The sequence below is a fragment of the Tachysurus fulvidraco genome, chromosome 14 (genome assembly GCF_022655615.1).
Source record: "Tachysurus fulvidraco isolate hzauxx_2018 chromosome 14, HZAU_PFXX_2.0, whole genome shotgun sequence".
NCBI classification, from domain to species: Eukaryota; Metazoa; Chordata; class Actinopteri; order Siluriformes; family Bagridae; genus Tachysurus; species Tachysurus fulvidraco.
In genome coordinates this window covers 21574954-21597694 of record NC_062531.1, presented here as the reverse complement: position 1 = coordinate 21597694, position 22741 = coordinate 21574954, and the positions used below count along the sequence as shown (strand labels likewise).

At 39.1% G+C, this 22741-nt stretch overlaps 2 protein-coding genes across 5 annotated transcripts in view; one reads left to right on the top strand and one right to left on the bottom strand.

Moving 5' to 3' along the window:
* The window catches only part of rasef (RAS and EF-hand domain containing), an 18254-nt gene extending 5765 nt beyond the window's left edge, over nt 1-12489 (bottom strand). The window contains exons 1-11 of one of the 3 annotated variants that reach the window (XM_027167249.2): nt 11181-12489; nt 8490-8636; nt 8296-8386; nt 7068-7163; nt 6270-6347; nt 5270-5385; nt 2267-2317; nt 2077-2158; nt 1830-1888; nt 748-1018; nt 1-103 (exon numbers count right to left, since the gene is read on the bottom strand). The exon at nt 1-103 is cut by the window's left edge and continues 29 nt beyond it. In XM_027167249.2, coding sequence (XP_027023050.1) covers nt 1-103; nt 748-1018; nt 1830-1888; nt 2077-2158; nt 2267-2317; nt 5270-5385; nt 6270-6347; nt 7068-7163; nt 8296-8386; nt 8490-8636; nt 11181-11548 — 1462 coding nt within the window. In that variant the 5' untranslated portion in view covers nt 11549-12489. Of the gene's footprint in view, nt 104-747; nt 1019-1829; nt 1889-2076; nt 2159-2248; nt 2318-5269; nt 5386-6269; nt 6348-7067; nt 7164-8295; nt 8387-8489; nt 8637-11180 lie in introns of all 3 variants that reach the window. The other 2 variants (XM_027167247.2, XM_027167248.2) reach the window with 2 other exon arrangements.
* Nucleotides 12490-14913: 2424 nt separating this feature from the next.
* Nucleotides 14914-22715, top strand: rad21l1 (RAD21 cohesin complex component like 1). 2 transcript variants are annotated; one of them, XM_027167086.2, is made up of 14 exons: nt 14914-15237; nt 15588-15777; nt 15897-16026; nt 17271-17370; nt 17456-17559; nt 17664-17768; nt 18001-18105; nt 18390-18500; nt 18805-19034; nt 19635-19731; nt 19864-20009; nt 20463-20570; nt 20776-20853; nt 21899-22715. In XM_027167086.2, the coding sequence occupies exons 2-14, from the start codon at nt 15631-15633 to the stop codon at nt 22085-22087; spliced, it is 1650 nt and encodes a 549-aa protein (XP_027022887.1). In that variant the 5' UTR covers nt 14914-15237; nt 15588-15630; the 3' UTR covers nt 22088-22715. The 2 variants fall into 2 exon arrangements, with proteins under 2 accessions (XP_027022887.1, XP_027022886.1); XM_027167085.2 differs by having other exon boundaries at nt 14915-15237; nt 15555-15777.
* Nucleotides 22716-22741: the final 26 nt, after the last annotated feature.

Genomic DNA, 22741 nt, shown 5'->3' with positions numbered 1-22741 from the left:
TCCCCGAAGCGCTGACGTCTTTTGTGTCGCCTGGATTTGAAGTCATGTCCATGATAGACTCGCTGTCTGATTCATATCCTGTCTTGTCCCGTACATCCGGCACCTACAGTACAAACACAAGAACACACATGCACAAGGTAAGTTCAGGTCAGGAGAGTCAGGAGGTTCTGATCATGAAACGTTATGAACACAACATCACCAGCACCAGCAGTTTTTTCTATAACAATACCCTATTTTTAGTGTTTTACTACATCTAATACATGATGGTATATAAAGTAAGGGAAGCTTGTGCAAACGATATGCCTGAATTATTCGTTCAGTTGTATTTGTATAACATTCCTTTATGGAACCTTCAACAAAGTGCCACTTTGAGAATCCTTAAGAGGAACCAGACTCAAAAGAGAACCCATCCTCATTTAAGTGACACCAGAAAGTGTGAATATAAGGTATCATGAACTCAGGAGAGTGTTATTATAGATAATGTCCTTTCTACAGTCATATACAGTCAGTTGGAGTTGTGTAACCAGAAGCTCCTGAGCAACTCATAAATGAGCTCATCATCTATTTTGATTAGAGGTTGTTGTTCTATTTAAAGTGCAGAGAAAGAAAGTGATTCTGGATTTTCTTTTTTTCCATACACATTTTGTCTGTTATAATACCTGTGTGAAATATTGTATCGGTGTGTGTGTCCGTCCGTGTGTGTTTGTGTCCGTCCGTGTGTGTGTGTGTGTGTGTGTGTTCTCTCACCTCTGTGTCTGAGGTGTCTCCTGAGCAGCTGAAGTTAGCCATGAGAGCGTCATGCGAGTGACCGGTGCCCTCCTGCTCCGAGTCGTAGCCGTTGTTGGAGCGCAGAGTGGACATGCCACTGTCCACACAGCTCTCGTCCAGGCTGTCCACCTCACAGCTTCTGTGTTTGCACATGGGATCACACAGCGCCAGAGCCAAAGAGTCTCTGCTTGGAGTCTGCAGGTACTCGGCTATCCGCAGCTGCTCATAACCGTCGTCCCTGTAGCACCTGCTGAGCCACAGAAATACTTTGATGAAGCAAAAACAACCATTTATACTTTTCATGGTTCTAGATGGATACCTGCTGTATCATGTAGTTTTGTTCTGTACGCTATTGTGCATGTGCAAGGTACTAGGTGTTATTTACTGTAACGTGCTTAGAGTTCTGTATTATTAGTAGCTAGTACACAATCTATACACATTGAACTATTTTAACATGCATTAATACTGACATTTTCAAACATTCCCGTATTCTCGGATCTGATTGTTCTAAAGGTGTAGGTTAAATTTCAGTAACAGCAGCGCCGAAGGTACTTCATCCTCAATTCAAATCGTAGGTTTGAAATGTTTCAAATATTAAATACGGGTTCATTTCTATACAGGGAACCCTTTTACAGAGACTTATTCGGGCTACGCGTACAATTTATTCAGATAAAAAAAAATTAAACGTTTTTACCCTGGATTTCTCTAATGAGCTGGTTGTTTAACTTTTTTTTTTTGGAAGAAGTCTCCAGTTTTCTTTCTCATACAAAATGGATGAATGGATGGATGGATGGATGGATACGTTATTGATCCCAGAGGAAATGTAACAGTAACCATACTGTTTGTTTGTGTTGTTTTGTTCCGAATAAAGTACAACATGCTGTTCTTGGTAATAACAGCAACAACAAATGTGCGAGTAACAAAGTACCTCAACGTTTATGGTAATATTTCCGTGTAATATGAATGTTTTGTGTTATGAATGTATTGCATTATTTTATATATATATATATTTACATTTTATATACAATTCCACATGTGACATGACATACCACCTGACATACCTCTCGCACATGCTCTTCGTCCCACTGATGGTACTTGAAGGAGACCGTCCACATCCTCCCTGCAAACATTATTCTAATGTTTTAGTCTGCTTTTAGTGCCACACTAATCCCAACCCCCTCAGTGAGATTAGAGCAGGTCATTGTTCGAGTGTAAATCTAAATCCATCTTCAAACTGACTTTAGTTTCTGCTAAGGCACAACATTTGTTTACAGAGATCAACTGTTCATATTCAAGCATATACTGTACCTGATTCCCGTTCTTGCTTTGTCTGTTCTCCAGAGTCATACGTAGACCATCGTTGGTGTCGTGAAGCTTCCTGTTAGCTAACCTAAAGGCCAGAACAGAAAATAAACAAAAAACAGTGTGCCTTATGTTGTATGCTGGAAAAAATCAATTCACAAATCGTTCTTATACTTACTGAAGAAACTCAACTTGCCTCTCCAGGTTGTCCCTATCCTCAGAAAAAGACCTCATTAGGGCTTCATCTCTGCACAAAGAAATGATCTCATTAAAAAATTACAGCTACTACTAGGATAATATCCAAATTACAGCTTCCATCAACTATCCACCGTATCAGTAGCCTATGTTCAATAACCAGGCATTTCCACACGCTTCCTTGTGAACAGAAAAACAGGTAACGCGAAATTCTGAAAGTCTTCTGGGAGATTTAATAAAGCTTTAGGTGGGAAAGGTCTTTGTAAGGTAAGCTGGAAAAGTTCCGTTTTCGAGTTAAGACTTCTTTTTCAGGGGGAAGAATTTGGTCAGCATAGACGTTTCCATCTGACTGCACATGAATAGAGCAGAAGGAGGAAGTGAACAGAGTGACCTTTTAGTCTGTGTTACACCTGTGTTAGAAAGTTGGATTAAACTACATAAGAAACCGACATGAGCTTGTCTCTCATTTCTCGGCCATAGCCTGACGTACGTGGCACTGTTCACTCTCCTGAAATAAAGTGGAAAATATGTATAGTTAAATCTGATTACTCGCAAAAATGAATTAAAAGAATAAAATTTTTAATGTCAAATGTTTAATATTCCAAATTTTACATGACATAATGTTAATAATTTATTTTAAGCTTGGCATTGTAAATCTACAGATGAAATGAATCGGACGCTGACGCATTTACAGCGATGTTTATTAATGTGCACGATCTCTGTTAAACAAACACTGCAGGAACCGATAGTCGATAGCCGATTATTTTCGACGCCGTGCAACTCTCCAACAACTTGTGACATTCAATCTGGGAGGAAATCGTTTTGCTGACATATTTAGGCAGACTGACTGTTTTTACTACCATGTTTGTTAAACTGGCTTCTTACCAATGTGATCTTTGCTGGATTACAGCCTAGACATGAATAAAAGTAAATACAAGCATTTCCACATTGCACATGTCAAAGTATGTTAAGGTCCGGGTATGGGATAATGTTGTCGGGACTGACTGGTTTTCCCCAGACTACCAAACATACACTATAGTGTCATATTATAAAATTTTATAGGGTTCAGTATCCGTCCCTTAGAAGTTAGGTTTCGAGTAAACAATAGAGCTTACATTAAAATTCTTGTCCATGGTAACTGCCCATAAATGACTGAAGTAGTGTTTTTAAACAGTAAACACACGAAAACAGTGAACACCACAGACCCACTGAAGCATTCATTCAGATAGGTCTCCGGCTTAGTTGCTGAGCAACAAGGTCACGAAATTCCTTAGGTGTGTGGCGTCACTCCAGGATATCCTGCTCTTATGATGCTAGAAGAGTAAATAGCTATGGGAGTGGCCAGAAACTGATAGTGCGTGAAAGGATCAGTGTCCATACGTGTGTATCAAGGCTTTGTGTGTGTGTGTGTGTGTGTGTGTGTGTGTGTGTGTGTGTGTGTGTGTGTGTGTGTGTGTGTGTGTGTGTGTGACTCATTCACCCATCCCTCAGAGTTTACCTAAGAACTAGTACAGATACAGTAACACAACACCACCCTTACACTCTCCTCCAACCCCTGTTACATACATTTACATTTACATTTACAGCATTTGGCAGACGCCCTTATCCAGAGCGACGTACATAAGTGCTTAAATCTCTAACACTGAATACATTAATGCTGCTTCACTAGGTTACATACTTAAGATACCATGAGCTTAAAATACGTATTACGTATTAACATACGTATTACTACATACGTCCTCTGTGGGACGAAGCCTTTGGACGTCCACTGAGCCGAGGCCGACTCTAAGAATCCTGAGACATCTCCAGTTAGACTCTGTGGTACTCAGGAGATCAGAAGTCCATGATCCTTACACCAATACAACATTTAACTGACTGTATATTACAATCACACCCCCAGTGTCACCCATATGAGGATGGGTTCCCCCTTGAGTCCGGTTCCTCTCAAGGTTTCTTCCTCTACCAATTTAAGGGAGTTTTTCCTTGCCACTGCTGCCTGAGTCATCTCAGACTTGCTCATAGGGGAATAAATACATACACACTGTGAACTATATACATCTAATAATAATCTAGAATTTTTATTCTGTTAATTCTTATTTCTTTTATTATTCGTTAATTCCTTTATCATTAATTATGTTTACCTTCTGCTCTGTGTTTATGTTCTGTAAAGCTGCTTTGAGACAATGTCTATTGTAAAAAGCGCTATACAAATAAACTTGAATTGAATTGAATTGAATATTACATTCTAGACCTACACTTCAATACTTCGCCATATCCACTTTGTTAATGTTCACGTCAAGCGTCGGTGATCTTGTGATTTCGGAATGTTATATGATCTTCTGTTGTTGTAGTCCATCCACCTCGATGTGTTGTTTACAGTATTTGTGTGATGCTTTTCTGCTCACCACGGTTGTAAAGAGTGCTTATTTAGTTACTGTAGCTTTCCTGTCAGGTTAAATCAGTCTGGTATTTCTCCTCTGACATCTCACATCAAAATCCCAAATCCCAGGAAACCCCAGTAATTCTCTTCCTCATTCTGATGTTTGATGTAAAGGTTTACCGAAGTTCTAGACCTGTACCGGCATGAATATTACCTAATATCGCTAGTTATTGAAAGAGATCTTATAGTACTTTTAACAATTCACGCTGTCTCAAAGAAGCTGCACTTAAGTATAGAAACAGAATAAATTTGCTGAAGTTTAAAATTAAGTTACTAGATATCTGTAACATCTATCCATAATGATCAAGCCTGAGGTGATGCTGGCAGGAAAAACTCCCTGAGATGATATAAGGAAGAAACTGTGAGAGGAACCAGACTCAGAAGTGAACCTCATCCTCAAATAATGTAAATGTAAATGTAAATTTTTTTTCCTTCAAATGATTGCTGATTAAGACACGACCACAAAGCTGACTGACGCAACAGCGCATCAAAGAAGGCGTGACGGTCTCCAGACGGCCCCATCCACACAATCCCATGAAAAAAAGAACAAAAAAGAGCTCTTACCGCTCGAGATTGATGCTCTGGTCTGTAATATCACTCTTGAGGGAGTCCAGCTCACTTTGCAGCAAAGCTATATTGGTTAGTGACTCCAGCAGATCCTGCTTCAGCTTCTGGTTTTGCTGTGACAGTAAAAACTACTTTAGATAACTACGATAACTAAACAAATGTATCACAGCCCTGGTTTTATAATCTCACTACACTGCAGAGTGTAAGAATAAAGTAAGGAATAAAACACTGTTATAGGGAAATAATCAGCAGCAGGATGGCAGGGTGGTGAGAATCTTCCTTGTCAACAAGGTGCAAAAGTAGTTTTTTATGTTTTGTTTATGTTTTTTTTTTTAGGTTTGAATTTCACGTAAGTCACCAATAGTTATAGATGAACAGTGTGTTCACAAAAACCCTGACAGACTTCACTGACTAATAAAAATACACCTTGTTAATCCTGTTGCCTGTCAACTCACATTAATGTAAATTGGTTGTAATTTGAAGAAATCCAAACCACTGACACTGAATATGGATTGTTCATCACTGCAGGGTTCGAATGTCTTCAGTTCCTAATCAGTTTCTACTAAACAACAAGGACATGCTGTGAGAAAAGTGAATTAAGACCTGATGTGGATCTGGAAGCTGAATGAGCCGTAACACAAAGGAAAGGCTTCACGTCTGGTATCAAATTTACACTCAGCCCTAGAAACTATGCAAATTATAGGGTAGAAAATGGAGTAAAGGGAAAGAAAATAAAAAAAATAAAAGTGTTTGTATATATGTGTATGGGTCTTCATTCGAATTAAAGCATTCTCACCAGTGATTATTAAGCAAGGTGGGCCTGTGTCCATTTTTATGCACATTTTTTTTAACCTGTGTTTATTTACTTCCTTTAGTAACTATGACTCATAAACACATGTAAGCAGGATCCCATGTTCATGAAGAAATAAACACACAAATGGCTTTAACTGTTTAACTGCAAACTATACACCAGGTTAAAGTAAAAATCTTGTCATACCAGGGTCAGCTCATTATTCTTTCGCTTCAGTGCTACGTTTTCTTCTCTGAGGCCGGTGCCCTTGTTCTGGTCTTCAAACTGTGAAAGAGACCAAACATCAGCAGGTTCCTTGTTCATGACATTCGATATGACATAACAGGAGCATGGTAACAGTGACACGAAGATCAAGGCGCGCTGTTAAACTATCGTGTATCTGTGACACATTTTCAAATACTGTCAAGCGCAAATGATTTGGTTAATAAAAGCTCATTTGTATTGTATTGTATGACCATTTTCTCACACAGTCTTGAGATACTGTAGAGTTGCATTCCAGGCAGGAATGAAATAAAATGCTATACTAAAATGTGTGGTTCTCTATTAAAGAGGAAATAAAATGTTTATAGCATTTGCAATATTTTATATATTTTATTTTTATATGTGACGTTGTATGAAAAGTTAGAACATTTATTCCATCATAGGGGAATTTAACATTTAACATTGTCTAACCTCACAAAATCCTTTTTTTTTGTTCATCATGGGTCATCTTTTACTTTTAGACAAAAAAGCTGCTTGATCGAAAACCTCTGTTACGAAGACAAAAGCTGGCGAATCCTTTCACAAATTATACATTCACATAAAGACCACCGTCTGCCATGTGTAGGTTTTAAAACAGAAACAATAATGCATTCGAATAAACACATTCATAGTAGCTGCTGTGATAGAAAATGAACCAATGCCTTCTGACCAATCAGAATCCAGTATTCAGCAGCAAATGGAGAATAAACTGAATTTATTGATGGTCATGAAACAAAATCTCACCATCTGCAGGGTGAGGACCTTCTGCCGTAACTCACTCAGCTGAGCTTCATACTGTTCTTTCATGATGCTCAGTGCTGCCTCTGCCTTCTTAAACTCCTAAAGGAAACAGAACAACAGAGAGTTTTATATACATTCACCTTTTCAACTCATCTTTTCACTCTCCGTTAAAACACACACACACAAAAAAAAGTACACCAAATTGGACGTGATTAGATGACTGAAATAGAGTGTGCTTTATTCAGTACAAATATTGGATGTGATCTGTTCCATGTGTGAAGGACACTGGAGGAAAAAAAACACTCAAAATAAACCTTTTCATAAGTTTCCATAAATTTATCTAGAACTTCAGAGAGAAATAAACTGCTTGCGCTGCTGGAACATGGCTCATGATATAAATATCACATTATCAGCTGTTTGTTTGAACTTTTTCCCATGACGTACTGTACCCAATGTTACTGGATCACTATAAAGTATGTAATACATTTAGGGAAGAAAAAAAAAACATGTAACCTAATAAACAGTACTTTGATAACTCGTACATACTGTCTCAAGTAACTGACAAGCCTTTGGCAGACAGAGCAGGTACTGTACAGTCATAAGTAAGTTAGAAATGTTTCAAAAACTTGGGCCAGCTGATAAGAGATGTACCAGGAACAGAAAGTAAAGATTAAAAACAGGGTTAAGGACGCGAGCAGACGCGACTCAACCAACGCTTCTCAGCCCTGAAAACTGCTACGCCCGTAGATAAATAAAGATCTGGAGTTCATCCATAAAACTCACATGATAGAAGTATTTACCTAACCAGAGCAGAATAAGTTCATGAAATCAACTGTGTTCATTTAGTTGTTATGTTATATAACATGCCAAATAGAGGATCCATGGAAACAACACAAATAGTCTCACATTATAAAGTTAGATTCAACATAAACACAAAGATCAGAGCAGGATCATTAAATAAAATGTTTACCTATTCACAATGCTATGCTAATATGTCCTGCTAAAGCTCATATAGTGAAAGGGAAACGTTTTGGATTTGTGGGACGTATTTGGACGTATTTCAGAGTTATAGATTAATGATTATGTGATCATTTGGTGTTCATTTGGTGTGTTTTTTAACAACTTCCTCATATTTGAGTAAACTGCAGCACACAAGCACATTACTTGAACTTAAACCCATTAAAGGCTGGATTTTTTTTTTTTTTGGAGGGGATGGTGACGCTGTACCGACCTCCATGCGTGTGTTTTTCTCGGTTGTGTGAATGCGCTGGTCCATCTCCTCCTCCATAGCACTCAGCTGAATGGCAGCCTGGTCCTGAGCCCTGCAAATACAAATAAAGTTACACTAAATTTTACCACCACACTGCAGAAATGTCAAGTTTGAGCTGATTATCTAATGGTAGTGACATTTGTATGTGTGCGTACCTTTTGACAGCCAGAGCCAGGCGCTCCATCTCTTTATTCTGGAGTTTGATCTCACTGCTGAAGTTTAGAAGGACTTTCTCATATTGAGGGATCATCCTGGTGTCCGTCAGACTGATGTTCTGGTACAGAGTCGAAACCTGATCGATTCTGCACACACAAAGCGATGGAAGAAAATGATTAATATGCGTAAACATTATCTGACATCATTAGGGTTGTGGAGCCTACTGAAGATGTAAAAATATATATATAAAAAATAATGACTCTAAAGTGAAAAATTACTATTAAGAATGACAGAATGCATTACAATTCTAACACACAATGAAAGTAGAGAGGGCACGATACAAGTTTTTCTCTTCCCATAGTTAAAGGGAAATCCTGAGTATCGGCCAATATCGTCCATCCATCCATCCATCTGTATTCTGAACCGCTTTTTCTACACATGGTGAAAGAAGCCTGGAGAATATCCCAGGAGAATCAGTGTACAAGGCAGGGCGAGGTGCCAACGCAGACTATGGAGAATTTACATACTGTATGCCAATCAGCTTACAAAGACTGTCATTGGACTGGCGGAGGAAGCTGGAGTACCAAGAGTAAACCCATGAAGCACAAGAAGAACATGCAACTCTGTTTATGGGAGCCAAACCCTGGTGGAGTGAGGCAAATGTAATTAAAAAAAACTTTTATATTAGCTTAACGAAGATAAACTCTTTGGCCATTAGGCAGTTTTACCCCATTCAAATATTTTTGGATTTAGTTGCTCTAAACACAAATACACTGAGTGTGTTTTAGTGTGTACTGTACACTACTGTATGTCTTGAAAGATCGCTTTATCCAAAACAAAACAAAACAAAACAAAACAAAAAACATAAACTATGTACTGGGCCTATCACCCCTGTGGTTCCTGGTCTACATCAGTTCCAATTCTGCAATATAGAAGCAGATTAAACTGGAAAGAATTTCCTATAGACTAACACAGCACTGGGTATAACCTTTCATAATGCCACTGGAAAACATTAGTGCACTCGTGTAGATGAGTGTTAGCTCTCCAAACACTTACACACTGAACTTTACACACTAAAGCAAATCATAAATGCGGTGGATAAACAGAAGTGTTATGTAGAGAATAAAAAATGTCCGCAAAATAGCTTCAAGACATAAATACTGAACACTGTAAATAATGACTTATGCATTATTTTAGGACAAGAAGGACCATATTTTCATGATTGCGGCACAAACGTAAAAATAGTAAAAACATAAATAAAGACTGCAGAATTTTTTTGTTGATAGCATTTTGATTACCATCACCAGTCACTTGGAAAGAAACTCTGGAAGAAAGTAATTGTTGAAAAACAGATTTAGCTCAGCTCGAGGATTTGGGATTTTTCAAATCGAGCACACAAAGCTGAGACAGATAAAGAAGAAAACACATTGGGATGCACTGGTACAATAAAATAATCAACAATGAGGTGGTGTTATGTGGCCAGATACTGTTTCTGTCCAAATGCTTCCACGTTCCTAAGTGTTTTATTAACATTATTTTTCCCCAGAGCAATTTACCAACAGTAAAAGTTAGTCACTTAGTAAAAGTGCCAAAATAGTCCTTTTGCATTAAGGAAAAGTAAAACCAAAAGTGCAACCTTTGGCATAAATTATTGTAAAACATCCTACATCCCAGAAATGAAAAGTAAACATGTTTATCATAAAATGTAAAGCATGTGGCTGGCTAAATTTCCTTACTCATTAAGCAAACAGGTGTGATTCAACAGACTTTCTTATGACTTTATTACATAAGTTATCACACCCTTGATAGAGACTTGCTACTTATTAGGTATTACTTTCTATAATATAAAGTTTATAAAAGAGATGAGATAATTATACATATATATATATATATATATATATATATATATATATATATATATATATATATATATATATATATGTATAAGATGTTAAAGCTCTGATTAGACTGACACAGGTCGGTCGTTCAAATAGTGTATACTACTAGCGATATATATTTTGAGCAAAACAAATACTTCTAGTTAAACAAAACATTTCTTTGGTCACCCGAATATTCATTTCCATTAACAAACATTTTCCATTTAACAAATCATTATTCTATACTCTATATGATATTTTTATAATTTAGTTAGTGTACATAACATATACTTTACTGTGTTAACAGAGAAAACTGATCTCTTGTCATGCTCAATAACACCTCCAATGATTAACTGACACTCAGAATGTTGAATAATGCCTACAAAAGTCATATAACACTTATAACGCTGAATAACACCTACATTGTTTAATGAACTCTTACAAAGTTGGATATAATTACTTGAATGTTGACTAAAATAACCCTTGGAGTTTGAATAGCAACTAGTCTATTTACATCATTAAGGTGAATTAAGTGAATGAATTGTTGTCTACTGTGTTGAATTAACTTCTACTAAGTTTTATATCCATATCCATAAATTCATATAACATGAATTTACCTACAGGGTTAAATTACAATACCTACATAGAGGTACAATACAATAGAGGTGAATTCACTCATGATTTAACATTAAGGGTAAAGTGTTTAATGTGTTAATGGGTTTCTGTATCTGGCCAGTTAGACAGAATGATTGTGCAATAAGCAGTGAATGTGATTCTTTAGTACTTTAGTGAATAATAGTTGCAGGTCCTCACCGTGGGATAAACTTGTTCAGTTCCCCGAGGCGAGTCCTGAACTCCTCCCAGGCCTGTGTGAAAGGCTCCGCGCACTTCACCCGCTCGCTCGTCCCTCCGTCACTGGACAGTCTGGTTGCGGTCTGAAACCCGTGGATGAACTCGTTCATATTTATCGCTCCGTCCTGGTTCGTGTCCAGTTTAGTAAATATGTCGTCGATATCCGCCGAGTGCACGCGCAGCTCCGAACACATCTGCTCAAACTCCCATTTCTCAATAAGACCCGAATTGTCGAGGTCGCACGCGCGAAAGAGCGCGCGGAGACTCGCTTCATCGCACGCGCCGGACTCCATCAACCGCACACTCTCGTCTCTGAGGCAAAATCCCATGTACAGGTTCGAGACTTTCGTTAAGACATGGTTGTCCGGTAAACAACGTTAAAACTGATCAAAAACGACTTTACAGGTGGCCGTTTGGGATATTTTAAAACGTACAGAACAAGTTTTCCCGGACAAGTTGAACACACCTTGCGAGCTCGCGACACTTCTTACATTTACTAAACACAGCTGGAGCGCACAATCTTAACTGGAGCTAAAGTAAACAAGATAGGATGTCACCCAGCAGTTAGTCAAACTTAAACCTACTCATGCACAGGTAAAAATATTCTTGAGTGAACACCCAGTATTGAATAAACACTAACAGAAATGAAGTACCTATAAAACATACAATAAGCGTTTAAATAACCAAAGGTCGATGTAAAATCCTATAGTGTTGAATTAGTGAGATTGTTGAATTATGGCAGTAGTGTTTATGCCCAAATAGACGCCCCCTTCCTCCCACACACCGTCCTCTCCACCTCCTTCTCTGCTCAGGTAAACAAATACCCTCATGTTCCCCTCCCTTATCATCCCCAGGACTGTGGCTGCAGTGTGTGAATGCACAATTGCACAAGGACACAATTCACAATCATCACGTCTTAATACTCTTAATCTAAATATTTATATACTTATTCATTTTTTTCTATACTTATTCTGTTGACCTGTTGATGCTGAAGCTATACATAATTTAATTGTTCTTTAGTATAATGACCATAAGGGTGGGTTGTGATTCTAAGTATTAAATAGAATAACAATAATTAAATAAAGTAACCTGTATCAAGGACTGTAAGAAGATGGACTAAGGAAGCAGAGCAGGATCTACAAGCCTGTTTCGCTCTCACGGATTGGACTGTTTTTGAAGCTGCTGCCTCCGACCTGGACGAGCTCACAGAGACTGTAACATCATACATCAGTTTTTGTGAGGATCTGTGTATTCCTACCAGAACTCACTTAACCTACAACAATAACAAGCCATGGTTCACTGCGAAACTCAGCCAGCTCCGCCAGGCCAAAGTGGATGCTCACAGAACTGGGGATAGAGTCTTATACAAACAGGCCAAATACACACTGGAAAAGGAGATCAGAGTGGCAAAGAGGAATTATTCCGAAAAATTACGTATTCACTTTTCCACCAATGACTCAGCTTCAGTGTGGAAAGGTTTAAAAGCCATCACCAACTACACGACACCATCCCCCAGAACTGTGGTGAATCGACCTGAATGACGACCTGAATGAGTTCTACTGTAAGTTTGAAAAATCCCAATTCTCACCTTCTGTAACCCCCGAATCAGTCACACCTTCAATCCATTTCAGTGAAGATGATGTGTGTCAGGTCTTCAGGAAGACCAAGAGAAGAAAGGCTCCAGGCCCAGATAGTGTTTCACCAGTCTGTCTGAAAGCCTGTGCTGATCAGCTGTCCCCCATCTTCACACGGATATTCAACACGTCACTGGAGCTGTGTGAAGTACCCTCATGCTTCAAAAGCTCCACCATCTTCCCCATTCCAAAGAAACCCAAAATCACCGGACTTAATGACCGACTGTGGCTCTAACATCTGTGGTCATGAAATTATTTGAAAGACTGATTTTGGCTTATCTGATGAACATCACTGGACCCTTACTGGACCCCCTGCAGTTTGTCTACAGAGCAAACAGGTCTGTAAATGATGCAGTCAATATGGGACTGCATTATGTTCTGCAGCATCTGGACAGACCAGGGACTTATGTAAGGATCCTGTTTGTGGACTTCAGCTCTGCTTTCAACACCATCATCCCATCACTCCTACAGCCCAAATTAACCCAGCTCTCCGTACCCTCCTCTGTCTGTCAGTGGATCACCAGCTTTCTGACAGACAGGCAGCAGCTAGTGCGACTGGGGAAACTCAAATCAAGCACCCGCACCATCAGCACTGGCGCCTCCCAGGGCTGTGTTCTCTCCCCACTACTCTTCTCCCTGTACACGAATGACTGCACCTCTAATGACCCCTCTGTCAAGCTCCTGAAGTTTGCAGACGACACCACACTGATCGGCCTCATCCAGGACGGTGACGAGTCTGCTTACAGACTGGAGGTTGAGCGGCTGGCTGTCTGGTGCAGCCTTAACAACCTGGAGCTGAACACGCTCAAGACAGTGGAGTTGATAGTGGACTTCAGGAGAAACCCCCTGCTCTTCCCCCACTAACCATCATGGACAGCATTGTCACAGCAGTGGAGTCATTCAGATTCCTGGGAACCACAATCTCCCAGGACCTGAAGTGGGACATTCACATTGACTCCATTGTGGAAAAGGCTCAGCAGAGGTTGTACTTCCTTCGTCAGCTGAAGAAGTTCAACCTGCCACAGGATTTGCTGAAACAGTTTTACACTGCCATGATCGAATCCATCCTCTGCACCTCGGTAACTGTTTGGGTCAGCTCAGCCACCAAATTCGACCTCAGAAGACTACAGAGGGTAGTCCGGACTGCTGAGCGAATCATTGGCACAACTCTCCCCACTCTTCAAGACCTGTACTCCTCCAGAGTGAGCAAAAGAGCAAAGAAAATCACCCTGGACCCCTAACATCCAGCACACTCCCTCTTTGAACTGTTGCCATCTGGTCGGCCCTACAGAGCCCTGAGCTCCAGAACGACCAAACATAGGAACAGTTTCTTCCCTCAAGTAATCCACCTGATGAACAATTAACACCATGGAACACACAACACATAATATTTGCACTATGTATACCTCAATTTGCACATTTCATACTTGCACTCTGTACATACATGCATACATATTGTCTGAATGTTTATGTTTACTTCAACTGCACATTTCACAATTGCACATGTGTACAAACAAATTGTATATTTTGTATACTTATTTGCATATGTATATTTCATATGTTTATTTTAACTGCACATTTCACACCTGTATATGTGTACATACAATTTAATCTATACTACATATGTCATTCTGTTACACTGTGGAGATTATGTCACTAAAACAAATTCCTCGCATGTGAAACATGCCTGGCAATAAAGCTGATTCTGATTCTGATTCTGATTAAATTATGCTTTTTTATCTGTCTATTTTGATAGACAGATAGATAGAATTCTGATTGGTAAAGAATATAATGCTTATTTTTACATTATTGATAAATAAATACTTTGCATTATGCTATTTTAAGTTTTTTTTTACACACACACACACACACACACACACACACACACACACACACACACACACACACACACACACACACACACACACAGACACGACAGCTATGCACATTTTGATTGGCCAATCTAACTCGTGATTGACTATCTGCTATATGATTGGCTATCTTTAATCCTAATCCGATATGATTAGCTGATACGCCAGAATGATTGACAGGGTCTCTTCTATTGGACACGCCCACTGAAATTTAAACATCAGTACCTGCGCGTGAACATTTAGTCACGTCGTAAGTTTCCAAACGGCGGCTGTTAAAGTCATGTAGAACTAAAAAGTCATGTTACAGAGCTAACAGACAGCAAGTAACTTTAGATGACGATAAAATAACGTTGGTTTCCCCACCCCCGTCGCATTTTAGTAATAGTTTTAACATCATACTCAGGGCTCGTGAGCATAAACGGTCAAAATTGGCGGGATGCGCGAGCGTTTTCCTTTCACTACCTCAGCTTTAATATCAGTCAGCCTGTCAATAAATAAACTTCACGTTCAAAGGTAAGAGAGCGTTAGCTGGTGACTTGAACCACCTACAATGACAGATATTCAGCCAGAATCCCACAATCTATTTAAATATATAGTAAATACCCGAATTATCCAGCTCACTAACCAAACATACTAGTGTTAGCATAATATGCTAGCTAGCTTAAGTCTTGCGCGGTCTTGACGTTTGAATAGATACACGAATTATTATGAATATTTACAGTTTTGGAATATAATTCCACGTACAGTCGATGTTTAAATTAGTGAATTGCGGAGTTAAGTTAGCAAACCAAGTGGCCAACACGTTAAAGAGCTAACTGGTGTCTTTACAGGTGTCTTTCTTGCTCTGTATCTGGATTTGATAGAAGCTGGAACTGAGGACGCTGAATTAAATGAGATCCACTAAACATGGATGTCTTCACACAACTCTTCACCTCTAAACGTGGACCCCTGGCCAGGATCTGGCTTGCAGCCCACTGGGAAAAGAAGATAACCAAAACCCATGTGTTTGAATGTAACCTAGAGGCGACCATAGAGGATATTATTTCTCCTCAGGTTCTCTATCTATGTGGTCCTCTACATTTGGGTATTTTAAGTGAGGAGGATTGGAATTGCAGTCAGTGTATATATATAAATAAATAACCTCTTGTTGTGTGTCTATGTTTGAACGTCAGATAAAGATCGGGCTGCGGACTTCAGGTCACCTGCTCCTGGGTGTTGTGCGGATCTACTCTAGGAAAGCCAAATATCTACTTGCAGATTGCAGTGATGCTGTGGTTAAAATCAAAGTGGCTTTCCGACCAGGTGATCACAGATCCTGCATTTTTCTTCTGATGGTTCAATGAAACGTCCAAGCATATTGTTCAACCAGCAGACAAACCACTTTGACCGATATAATGCAGACATCACACTCAAATAGGGCTATTAAATGATTCCTAATCGGGATGTTGCTGTATGTATCTCCCAAAAAACAGTGATTTACTATTTAACTTCATATGTTGCCTTTCTAAACTAGGCACAGGGTTTGCAAGCCAGTGACTTCTGTGCCGGTTCCAATCCCGGATAAACAGAGAGGGTTGCATCAGGACGGACAATCGGTGTAAAACATACCAAATTTAAACATTAGTATCAGTAAACATTGTCAGTATAGAAGAGTGTCAGCAAGAATCCAAGGAAAGGTGTACAAGACAGTGGTGAGGCCAGCTATGCTGTATGGGTTAAAGACTGTAGCAGTGAGGAAAAGACATGAGGCAGAGATGAGGATGTTGAGGTTCTCTTTAGGAGTGATGAGTATGGACAGGATTAGGAACGAGCACATCAGAGGGACAGCTCAGATTGTCTGTTTTGTGGACAAGGTCAGAGAGGCTAGATTGAGATGGTTATATTGGTTGAAGGATGTTAGAAATAAAGCTGCCAGGTAAGAAGTCAAGAGGAAGGCCAAAGAGGAGAGATATGGATGTGTTAAAAGAGGACATGAAGGTAATTGGTGTGAGAGTAGAAGATGCTGACAATAGAGTTAGGTGGAAACAGATGATTCGCTGTGGTGACCCCTAATGGGGAAAAAGCAAAGAAAGTGAAAGGTGAAGAACAAATGTTACCTTTCTGTATGATTAAACAACAGTAGTGTATAGTAGGTTGCTAAAACTATGTACTGGAGACATTTTTAACAAGCCTGACCTGGAAGAACAAGGAGGTATTTGTTTTTGGTGACAGTAAGTTGAAATAATTATTATTGTAAATGAGCCAAGGGGCTGGTTATGATTTTGGTGCTTCGTGTGGTTACTGGAAATAAAAGACATGTTGGAATACATTTCTCCTAGACCACTTTTTTCATTTACTGCTTGAAATCAGGTTTTTTTTTCTGGGGAAAAATGATCACTTTTTAGTGTAGTCCAAATAATTTTCATAATCATTAAAATTGTATAAATTGGGGCAAGTAAATCATGGGGTGTGGGAGAAGGTTATGAATTGTACATACCAAAGCTGTTTATTTGTGGTTCACTCCCAGTAATTTGGTGGAATTATAGAGTTTTGCATTGACATAACAGGACAGTTGGATCTACCTGAGGAAGGTTTGGAAGCCTTGGTTAAAGCCATTACACTGCCTGAGGATTTCACTGACTTTGAGTCACAGCTACCTGATCTCAGGTACAATGTTTTCCATCTGTTTCAGTGACCATCTTTCTCATCACTACTGCAATTAATTAATTTTACTGATTATTTTCTCTTTTAGCACTATTGATGTTGTAGATCACTTCTCACTGAACCAGAGCCGCACAGAGGAAATCACTATGAAGGAAAACTTTGGAAATAGTTTTCTAGCCATGGATGTCTTGGGTAAGAGTTTATATATCATTAAAGCTTAATCTAATTTAAAAATCCAGTAGTAACCTCATGCATTGGCACATGTCTATGTCTTGTGGTTTAATTTATTTTTTTAGGAGATGAAACCCAGTCTCATCAGGGACTGTTTGACACAAGTTTCCAAAGTCTCGGCGCAAGCGGTGATGCGTTTGGTGATGAGGGCATGACTTTTGATCTTGTTGGTAGTGAAATTCTTTGCACATCACTGCTTACATTGAAATTGTTTATAGCAGTAACTCTAATTTATGTATAATGTATATAATCTAAGTTTAATTATGTAAATGTTTGCATGTGTAAACTCTAGTATGTATCTATGTGTGTACTCAGGCAGATTTGGAATAGTTATTTGACCTTCATGTTTCTTGATCTATGCTGCTCAGGGAGTCTGTTCATAAGACTTAGATTCTTGTTTAGATTTTATAGCAAATGCTAAAGAGAATGCACTGCTCACTGATTCCTATGGTGAATCACCAACTGAGGTCCCTGCAACACCTCCACCAACTGCTATTAATCCTACTGGTAATTATTGGCTTCATTCCGTATTGCTCATGATTCTTTTTTATTTTTGTCATATTCATTGATGAGAACAAATCTACTTGGTTGTGTGGTCTGCTGTAAAGAGTGTTGTTGTGCACCCCTCTGTGGTAACTGTGTGTATTACGGAAATGAACAACGATTTTATTATTAATGGATCATCAAAAATGGATCACAAAGTTTTCTTTGTCCGATTTCAGTTCATAATACTTAAAATTAGAAGTCAAGGGATACAAAAATATTGATTGATTTTCACTTGTTTGCTCCAGAGCCGTCCATAGCTTCTTCAGAGGCCTTGCCAGAGACTCCCGCACTGAATGAGACCACACTGCTGGAGAATGCAGAGGAAGGCTTTGCCCTTGAACCTGTCGCTGTTACACGTATGTCTCTAGTCCATCAATGTAACAATCACAAATAGTAGTATACAGAGAAATCTGGTTTACAGTGCAGAGTTCAGCCTTGATCAAGCAGCATTATCTGTGTTCAAACTAAAAAATTTTTTGGAAATGTTATTTACCTATGTGCATTGACGCAGACGTGGTTCAGCAGACTTTTCATGGTCTATTGTATATAAATGAGCAAAAAAGGCTTTGTAATGGAGGAAACACCCTATCTATATTTCAATCCATAGCAAAGGCATCATGATCCACAATTATTCAATCACATCTTGATTATTATTCTCAGCCTCTTCCGAGAGGAACAAAGGGAGACGGAAAAGGAAGCTGGTGGTAGACCAGTCAAAGGAGCTTTCTAATGAAGCAATCAAAGCCCAGCTAGCTGACTACTCTGACCTCCTGACCCCACTTGACATAGCTCCACCCACACGACAACTCATGGACTGGAAGGAAAATGGAGGCGTGGATTATCTGTTTTCACATTTCTGCACACCTGTCATGGACAGTAACTTGCAAAAGGTAACACGCACACAGGCTTTGTGGATTTCTGGAGATTTCATCAGAAAATCCATAAAGAAGCAAATTTACATTTCCCCCGCAGATGCTTGAACACTTGCATGGTTTGAGTGTCATGCTAGCGATAGGTGGTCATTGAAATGCAGTCCGACTAATAATCAGTGTCTGCCCACGTGTCTGGCCTCCCACATTCTGTTTTGTTCTCTCCATAATTACTACATGTAAGAACACACTAAGCAGCTCAGGGTCTTGAACTCACAGTGCAGCAGTGGGCCATGTATTTCCCTGTGGATTGTTGTTATTTAGGAGTGCAGCTCAATTCACCTTTTAGCATTTATGAATAATGAACTCAAGGATGCTGAATTATAAGCAGACATATGCCATCTTTCTGTAAAGGGATGTCTTAAGAAATATATTCAGACTATGAACCACGACACAGCAAGATGTACAGCCATTTATGTCGTTTTTCCATCATCCCAGTAAAAGTGCAAGAAAGGCTCTTAGCTATTATTATTCTGTCAAAGTGGTGGATTCTGGGTAATTACTCTGTCAGTTTTGCACTGCAGCAATGCACCCTGGCTAAACATTCCCTCCCTCATCTAGCTGTTCCCTAGAGATGTGTTACCTGGGAAAATGGGGCCAATAAGAAAAGCTGGAGATGAAAGTGACCCAAAGGAGACGAAGGAGCAGATGAGAGAGGGTAATGCAAATACTTATACACCCACAAACACACGTGCACATAACAGACAAGACCATTACAGCAGCTACATAGCCACTGAAGTGTTATAGTCTGCCAATAAAGGTGCATTTCTCTTGCTGTGTGTATTTGCAGCTGAGAGTGAGAGCACCGGTGTGCCTATGATGGATGAGATGAGCTTACTGCAAGAGTCTCTGGCACCAAACGGGGCAGCCGAGGCATCCAGCTTTATCGACCCATCTTTCATACATACAGAACCTTCAGAGTGCAATGTTGGAAATGTACACACACTCAAACTGAGCAGTTTTTCTAAAAATATTTCTATAAACTGTCTATAGTACACATTTGTTGTATTTTAATACAGTGTTGAAATGCACTTGAATAAGGAATTTGTACTGCTGTGAGACTCAATAGCAGAGCTATGATTACAAGTCGCAGATTATAAAAAAAATCATGTTGACAATTAGCTCACCTCATGCAGATTTATTTTTATGTGCAGTTAGGCCAAATGCCAAAAGACTCCAGTATAGGGTATAACGTTATGACATTGTAAGTGTTTTATGTGTCTTATAAAGTTTTTTGTCTTATTGATTAAATATTCTCAAAGCCTTAATCAGAATCTGGTTCAAATGAGACTTGATACTGCATCTTGCTGTTATATGCAGTTTACCCACTGCATATACTGCCCCTTTTCCTTGTGTGTTTTCATCTACCTCTTTTCCCCTCTCCTGCAGGAAAGCAGGTCGGAGGTGTCGCATCCAGAGCCGCTGTCTGAGGAGTCAATGCTGGTCCATCCACCTGGAACTGAAAGTGAAACTCTACAGATGCACACACAGACACAGGTAGTACTTAATATTCTCTTTCACCCATTCAAACACACTCCTGTTGGTACTGGTGTGAACCAGAACATGAATTTATTACTTGTGACCAGGAGAGGACACTCTTATCTCCGTTTCTCCCTCTCTCCTACAAACACATGGCCGCTCCTCTTTGAAACGCCATGCTACGTTTCAGTAATTGATTATTGGATTTTATTTTTCATTTCAGCACTCTGCCTTGGACAGCCAAAATATGGAGGAGAAGAAAATGACTAGTCGAGCACAGAGTCTCCTCCAGGCTATCAGAGTAAGATAATCCAGACTCTGTCCCCAGGGATTGTTTTGAGTGGTCTGTTTCTAATGTGGGCCTGAAGAAGTAAATGGGATGATAACATAGAGTAGCAGTTATCCCACACACAAACAAAATCAGGGATGCGAAACTGAAATAATATTAAAACAAAATGAAAGGCATGTACACGCATACAGTATTTCTGTAATTGGATATCTTAGTCAAGCAAAGTGCCTGTCTAATAATTCCAGTCAAGGTGTAGCATCTCATTCCTCAATAATGCTTGGACAAAACTGAAGAAGAGCAATACACCCTCACTGTAAGAAGCTGGTTAGCCTTAAAGGAAAAAGCAATCCTGAATAACGTGCATATTACTCTTTATAATGAACGTGATTTTTAGTGGCATCCAAGATTTACTTTGAAATGAAATTCTGATTTGCTTCCATTAGTGTTAAGATCGTCAGTCAATTTTCATCTTTCTTAACAGCTGTGGGATTTGCTTCATTTATACCAGCAGCGCTCTATTCTTTTAGACTGTCCAACCCCCACTCCATACCATCTGCACACTCTGCTCAAACTAACCAGATTCCAGCATCAACACCACTGTGTTTGTCATCTTAGAGACTGCTAACTGGCCAAGCCATATCTCTGCTGTAGCATAGTGCCACTCCGTTGTATAGCTGCATTGCATTATGGATCTTTGAGTGCAACATTTCTATCAACTCAACTCATTCTATGTTGTAATTCTCATTAATGTGACCCTGAACATTGCTGGAAAATGATTAATATAAAACCATTGCACAAACACTAACTTATTTAAATCTTTTTAGTTTGAAATTGTCCTATACTTTTGTTGCAGCCACATAGAAAGTCCTTGGATCTGGTAAAGCTTGAGGGCAGAAATGTCATATATTGATTACTATTCAGGATATATCTTTGATCATATATTGAAACAATAGCATTACTAGGTTTTTGGCACACTTGAATATGCATGTGTGTCTGTGTATTTGTAATTCCTCTGTGTATGAAACAGCACCTTTATTAATATTTGTCATAACGGCAGAAACTGAACAGCAGCCCCGACGCCACATTCAGCCTTCATGAAATGTGTAGGAATTGCAGTCGATCCAAAGCAGCCTGCGTGATGTTCTGTCTGCTGGTGCTGAAGAAGCAGCAGGCCTTAGACTTGCACCAGAGTGCCCCCTTCAGTGACATCATCATCACACCTGGTCCCTTTTTTCAGAAGCTTTAGGACAGAGTGATTAAAGAAGAGACGCTTGTGCCACTTCATTCACATGAGCACTAGATTTTGAGACGCAACTTAGTGTCAGTTAAACAACATAAAGTCCTTGCTGTTTTAAGAAAAGTGACTTTACTGTTTCCCTCGATGTTCTGCCATCTATTTTGGAGCTTTGACTTGCAGCACATAATTGACAAGAATCAACGTTTTATTCACAGGTTTTGAGTTTAAGCACATTTTGTGGTTTAACCAGTAATTTACATAAAGAAAGTGTGTGTGAGAGAGACCAGTTTAAAAGTGGGTTTGTTCTGTGATGTTATGGGTTATTTTCCACTGCATTTTTTTGTTTATCGATGTAATTGACTGTTCTAATTTTATGGAAACCAAGTTAACTTATTTTACTGTATATGTTTGATCTATTTATGAAGTGTGTAAATGTACATTTGGTGGTATTCTTTAACATTCCCTGTAATGACTAATTTATGGTTACTGTGTTAATACTGAGTAATCTGATTAGACAATAACAAAATGAGGAATATATTTCTTAATACCAGATCGAAGTGTTTTGGGGGAGTTTTATAGTGAGAAGTTCACCTTGATAAACTTGCACATTTATCTTTATAAACATTTTATAATGAAATACTGAGTACATATTTTTATTTAAAA